Source organism: Magnolia sinica, chromosome 11 (assembly GCF_029962835.1).
Source record: "Magnolia sinica isolate HGM2019 chromosome 11, MsV1, whole genome shotgun sequence".
Lineage (NCBI taxonomy): Eukaryota > Viridiplantae > Streptophyta > Magnoliopsida > Magnoliales > Magnoliaceae > Magnolia > Magnolia sinica.
In genome coordinates this window covers 1,348,453-1,355,126 of record NC_080583.1, presented here as the reverse complement: position 1 = coordinate 1,355,126, position 6,674 = coordinate 1,348,453, and the positions used below count along the sequence as shown (strand labels likewise).

General features: G+C 42.7%; 1 protein-coding gene across 1 annotated transcript; it reads right to left on the bottom strand.

The window, feature by feature from the left end:
- Positions 1-1,853: 1,853 nt before the first annotated feature.
- LOC131218529 (arabinosyltransferase RRA3-like) lies at positions 1,854-5,367 on the bottom strand. Its single transcript, XM_058213114.1, has 2 exons — positions 5,132-5,367; positions 1,854-3,292 (listed from the first exon to the last, which is right to left on the bottom strand). The coding sequence occupies exons 1-2, from the start codon at positions 5,300-5,302 to the stop codon at positions 2,174-2,176; spliced, it is 1,290 nt and encodes a 429-aa protein (XP_058069097.1). The 5' UTR covers positions 5,303-5,367; the 3' UTR covers positions 1,854-2,173.
- Positions 5,368-6,674: the final 1,307 nt, after the last annotated feature.

Below are 6,674 nucleotides of genomic sequence, written 5' to 3'. Positions count from 1 at the left end.
GTACATTGCTGTAAAAATAACAGCCAAAAATAGGTGTTTGTAGGATTATTGTTACATGAGTACTTGTATTTGTTTTGTTTGTTTTATTGCTGCACTGAGAAATGTTGAGGCAGCTTGAATGAATGCATTGTGGCATGTGCGCTCATCAGGTGTGGGCTGTTGTGAACATGCCATGGCCCATAAAACAAGAGGTTCAGTCGTAAGTTGGGTGCATGTAAATGTTGAATACGAACTATTCTGTATCTCTTTTTCTTTTACCTTGTACACAATGCTGCCTGCTTGATGGGTGGACCAAGCTGAGTTTCAGGCCATGGCATATTCACTGCAGTCCCACCTTACGAATGGCCATGGATTGAACTTTGTTAATAGGATCAATACGGCAATGATAGGATAACTTCATGAATCAATGGCTTCGTCAATAGGGCTGGAAATTTCAAGCTGTTGTAGGTGGGCCGTCTTGATTGTAGCGGCTGGGGGCCTTTTTGGAGTAAAATGTAATGACATTGTGAAATTGCAATTTTGTTGGGAGAGTTATTCGAATACTCTGGCAGAGCTTGACGCATGATACGCAGGCACTTAGAAATTGTATAAGTGGCATACTATATTGTGGGACCCAGTCCCATGTCAGTCCCCAAATATGATTATGTGAACAATCCTAACTTCTAATTCTTGGACACTTGTTTGTTGAAATAGGACTGTTGGATGTTTTTCATTCTTCTGTGTCAATAAATGTCCAGCAATCAGATAGATAATAGATTAAAACAAAAAAAATACAAAAAGAGTAATTGTTGGCTCATCTAGATTCCAGGATTCGGCCAGTTCAATCCAATTTATAGGTAATTCCTAATTGCCTGTGTATCATCCATCACACTCAGCCAGAGTATCAAAGTTCTTGGGAAGAAATGCTATAAATATGCACATTGAAAGTTAAAAAGGTACGAGCCTGAAATATTTAAAGATGCTTTGATTGGCCTTAGAATCTTGCGGATTTAATGGGTAGGACAGAATCCTAATAATGCATCCTCCACCAGAGCCTCTGACTAACCAGTACTGGGATTTTCAGTTATACAAAATGGGGCCCATGTTGTTTTCACCGTTGTAGACCACTGGCCCCACTTTAGATTGACCACGCGTTGAGAATCACTGGGATTGCCCAATCCTAACATTTAGATTCGTGTCCTATGAAATGGATGGTTGGAAAGAGATACAAAATGGCCCACATACTACCCAAGATTTATCATTTCTTCCTTTCCCAGTGTTTGTTGAAATGCACACATGGGTCCAATAGGATCAGGGCAGTCTGTCATCGGAAGATCCCAACAATTTAGATGCCATTCTAAAAAACCAGGCCCATATAATCATCATGATGAACAATGTATGAAAAAAAAGAAAAAAAAAGAACAGCTTAAGGGAAATTGAGTCATGGTTCAAATTGCATGGCCCACCTGATGATCATATCTTTGATCATTAGGGCCTGTAGCTTAATGATCCAAACTGTTAACATGATGGGCCTCAACATGGATGACCCATGCACCAAAATCCATCAATGGGAAAATCCTAGCTCTTTAATAGGTGGTCAAGAAATAGACAGTTCAAGAAAAAGAAAACACAGCAATGGTTCACATTCAACCACAAAAAAGGCTGGATATTCTATAGCTAGGATCTTCCAATTAGGGATTTTAGGTGTATAGATAATCCAAGGTGAGACCATCACATGAATGGTTTGGATGCCTGAAAATATGGGCCCTACTTGCACAAACTGAAAGCTTGAATGGGTACCATACAAATATTTGGACGGCATTATAAAAACTCATCACCTTCAATGGAAATCACCAAATTCGAAACTGAAAAGATTGAGGTGCCAACCCAAAACAGCTACGTTCAAGCAGTATCAATACAGACTGGAAATGATACAACATACCTTCCTGCAGTACAAGTAAATCGAAGGTAAAAACTCGTCTAAGGACTGACCAAACTGCTACATGGAGTAACGCAAGTTATTCCAGCGTAATGCAATTCATAGGAGAATTCAAATCTCAAGTGAGGTGGGAATTGAAAGATAGAGCTCACAACGCTGTCAGAAAAGGTGAAATCCGATAAGCTTTGAACGCTTCTGGAGTATCAAGAGCAAAAGCCCACAAACTCTAGCATGTGGCAACTGAAATGTAATCTTCTACCACTCTGAACCATCAGGGAAAGGTTTCAGTGCATCTTGGTTGCCATTCACATAAAATTCCACGACTGCTTTCATTCTCGGCAGCTTATCTGGATGGTAGTTCACGTGAATGATCACCGGCTTTAGCTTGCGGAGGTTAGCATCGTTCCTCACAGTCTTGAACAGGACTTTGCTGTTCATAAATAGATAGTAATCCATGGTTCGCCTGGAAGCATGGAGCCCATCGTAACCTGGGTGTGACGGGTAGAAGAGCTCCTCGTTGAACACTGCTTGATCCCATGACTTGGGCTGCCGGGAAAGCCGATCAGCGACACGGTCCAAAAGCTCAATTGATGGGATTGTAGGCCTAATGTAGAAGAATCCGGAGTTGTAAACCCATATGCGCATTGTATGAGCATATCGGGCCCAACCCATCTTAGGTTCATCGAAGACATCGTTGTATCCATAAGCTGTCATGTTATTATGACCATCGGTCATGGATTCCACGTCTGAATCCCTTTGCAGATGATTGAATGGATTCTGTAAATACACTATATCGACATCCGAGAGGAGGACGCTGTAACCAAGCTGCAAAAACTCCCTCAGGATGCGGAATTTCAACCCTGAGACAGCATGGTTGCCACCCATTTGCCCAACGGAATCGACACCTGCATCGGGGTCTCTTCTGTAGACCGGGACTCCCTTCAATTTGCAGAAATTCTCTGTATCATCGTCCAAAGCTACGACCAGATAATTTGGTATGCCCACTCGCTGGATGTTCCTGAACCAAACCTCCAACATTTCTCTCACGTTTGAATTTGCCAATGCGACTATAAGCTCTTTCTGCACAGCCACTTTCTCAAGTATCTTTGCCAGTCTTGGGTTCACGGATTCATCAGGAAGGACAGTCGGATTGGTTCTTAGAGCCTTGACGGTACCAAAAGGCCCCGCTTTATGCTGTTCTCCCAACACCAGAAACTGCTTTTGCGCCTGATCCTTCCCTTGCTCAGCCAACTGAAACTTCATATTGAGATCCCGGATCTGCCTTTTCAATTCTGCATTCTTCTCCGACAATGAAACTATCTCTGACTTCAACATGTTAATCCGTTCAGGTGTGTCACATGGGGACGAGTTAACCTAGCAATCAAAAGATAGCCAAAAGAAAACAGGCCAACCAGACAAATGAATGACGTATGACCATGCCAGGTAAATTTATAAAGAGTACAATACAGAGTTGCAAAATGTCAGGAACGCAAGGTAAACACACGAAGATATTCAAGAGAAAGCAAAATTCTAAGGCTCCATTTAGGTGTTCCTGCTATTTTGGGAAACATAGCACGATGCGGGGAAGAAAGTAAACTTAAGCTCGGCTTCGTATCACCCACATGTGATATTGATGGTATTAACCGATAAACTGCAATCACTGATCACCTGATTCTCATTGCTGGATTTTTGCAAACAAAAGTAATAAGCGCATTCTGCCATCTGCAACTGGGGGATGTGCTAAAATGGCTCCACCTCCACCAAACTTGCCAAAGGGGGCCTCATTCCGACTCATTCCCAATATGAACTACATCTAAAGAGGCCATTCACCACCATTTTAATCATACTATGCATTGATTTGGCCCTACAAAGTTGTATATAAGAATCATAACAAAACCAAAAGGATAAGCATTATAGGTGCAGATCTGGCCGATAACATGGATATGCTTCCAATCAAATTCCCTGTATAAAGCAAAATATGTACCCAAGGCCCACTTTAGTTGAGCATTCTTAACACCCATTGCACGGCCCATCAATAATGACTGATGGATAATTGCTCAGATCATCCATCTTGGGGTCCCTGAAGTGATTTGACTGTTCATATATCGCATTAGTCAAGTAACCAACCCTATCCATCTGATCGGTGGCCCTTGTATGTACATGTAAATACAAAGATGGTCGATGGTCCACATTCGACAGAGAAAATAAGGCAGATAGGATTGTCCATCGGGGCGATTTTTGTCACAGTTGACCATCAAACAGTTAAGCCCAACAAGATGGACAGTCCATGTCATCCGACAATATGGCCATGTGGGCTCCACTGTGGATGGACCAAGGGCAATCATACATCCAGCTGGAACTTCAATTCTGGCGGCAGCACTCCCAAAGATTGTCAACAGTCCACATTCAACAGCGAAAATCAGGTGGATAGGATCGTCCATCAGAGCGATTTTGTAAAGTTGACCATCAAACAGTTAAGCCCAACAAAATGGAGAGTCCTGATCATATGACAGTACAGCCATGCTCCACTGAGGATGGACGACGCGTGATCAGACATCGCGGCAGCCATTGAATGGCCGGGTTCAACCAAAGATTGTCAATGATCCACATTCAACAGGGAAAACCAGGTGGACAGGATCGTCCATCGGCATGATTTTGTAAAGCTGACCATCAAACAGTTAAGCCCCACAAAATGGACAGTCCAGATCATCCGACAGTACAGCTATGTGGGCTCCACTGTGGATAAACCAAGGGCGATCAGACAGCTAGACGGAACATCTATTATGATCATCAGCCCTCAAATGGAGGGATCTCAACCAAAGATTGTCAACTGTCCACATTCAACATGAAAAAAAATCTGGCAAATAGGATCGTCCATCGGAGCGATTTTTATACAGTTGACCATCAAACAGTTCAGCCGAACAAGATGGACAGTCCAGATCATCCGACAGTACGGCCAGGTAGGCACCACTGTGGATCAAACAAGGGCGATCGGACAGCCAGATGAACTTCTATGCCCTATAATTTCCAGCAGAATTTCTAAAGAATTCTCGATTCTCCATTAAAATTCCAAGAAATTCCAAACAACGCGGCGGAAGGGCGAAATTACGAAATTAACAGAGACGGCCCTTAAAAATTACGAAATTACCAGAGGAACGAACATTCTGGAAGAAAAAGAGAAGGCATTCTAGGGCAGGGCAGGGAAGTCGGTACCTGTAGGGCGAACTTGGAGTTTTGGTGCTCCCGCGGCGGATCGGAACCGAAGAAGCCGTGGGGAAAGAGAAACGCGAAGACGCAACCGAGGGAAATACCGATTCCAACCGCCACTGCGATCCGGGACCCCCGGATCGACGGACCGGAGCTTCTCTCTCTCCGCCCTGTCATGGCGTCAACGGCTCTCGGATTTCAACAGAAGAGAGAGAGAGAGAGAGAGAGAGAGAGAGAGAGCATTCATCTGACCGGAGAGAGTCGCATTAAAGGGTTTTGGAGAGAGGAGTTATATGGTACTCTGGCTGCGTATGAGGCTTGATACGCATACACCTGTAAATTGTACACGTGGCATATATTAACTCAAATAAAACCAACAACATTCTGCAACCCACTGTAGAAAAAGTGAAAATCCTAATCTCTTATTGATTGAACAATCCAAAACTCTGATTCGTGGACAGTTATTTGTGCAAGTAGGACCGTTAGATATTTTTCATTCTAACCGTCCAATAAATGTCCATCCATCCGATCGTCTCATGAAGAAATAATCTTACCGTTTGATTCATGATACATCTTCACTGGGTACCGTAATTTGGACAGTTTAATTTGACTAATTTGTATGCAATGTGTGTAATTTCAAAGTTTCTGTGTATCATCCATCACACTGTTCCAGAGTATCAGAGTTCTTATCTCTTGATTAATGAGAGAGGAGGCGGATTGCCTGTGACTGGGGGCGCAGGAAGATCCTGTAGTTGGAAGCTCTGTGGGGCCCACCGAGACCCCCGTGATAAATCTACTCTGTCCATCAGTTTTTTAAGACAATAATAAGACAGAGTAATAAACATAAGGCAGATCTAAAACTCATGTGGGCCACATAACAAGGAAAAGTAGGAATTGAAGGCCCACCATTGGAAACTTTGTGGGGACCACAGAAGTTTTAATATCAGGATTATTCTTTTAATTAAAATTTATCTGAATGTTAATAATCATATGAACGGTTTGGATTGCATAAAAACATCATGGTAAGCTCCAGGAAGGTTTCTCTAGTGGACATATCTGTTCCCACTCTTTCGTATGGTGTGGCCCACATGAGTCTTCTATATATCTTATTTTTATGCTTCTGTCCTCTTATGGTCTTTCAAAACTGATGGACGGAATGGATTTCTGAAACGAATCTCTATGGGCCCCACACAGCTTTGGATTACGAATCAGAGAAGGGTAGTTTTATCCGATACTCAGGTAGCGTAGCACGCTTGATACAAAGGCGCTCAAAGATTGTACACATGGCATATATTAACTTAGGTTAATCCGACGAAATTGTGGAACCCAAACTCTCCAACTCACAGTCCCAAGATCAGATTGATTGAACAATCCTAACCACTGATTCGTGGACACTTGTTGGTTGAACTAGGACCGTTGGATGTTTTCATTTTTAACCGTCAATCATATAGTCAGATAAACGTGATTTTTAGTTCATGATACATGTAAACTGAGACCCATAATTTGGACAGGTAATTTCTAATTTCGAAGTGCTTGCGTATCGTCTATC

What these genes read in the sequence shown, in the direction of transcription:
- LOC131218529 (XM_058213114.1), bottom strand. Translation starts at nt 5,302, where the DNA reads ATGACAGGGCGGAGAGAGAGAAGCTCCGGTCCGTCGATCCGGGGGTCC. An exon ending in ACTCCAAGTTCGCCCTACAG is followed by an intron (nt 3,293 to 5,131) that starts GTACCGACTTCC and finishes TTTGATTGCTAG; the next exon opens with GTTAACTCGTCCCCATGTGA.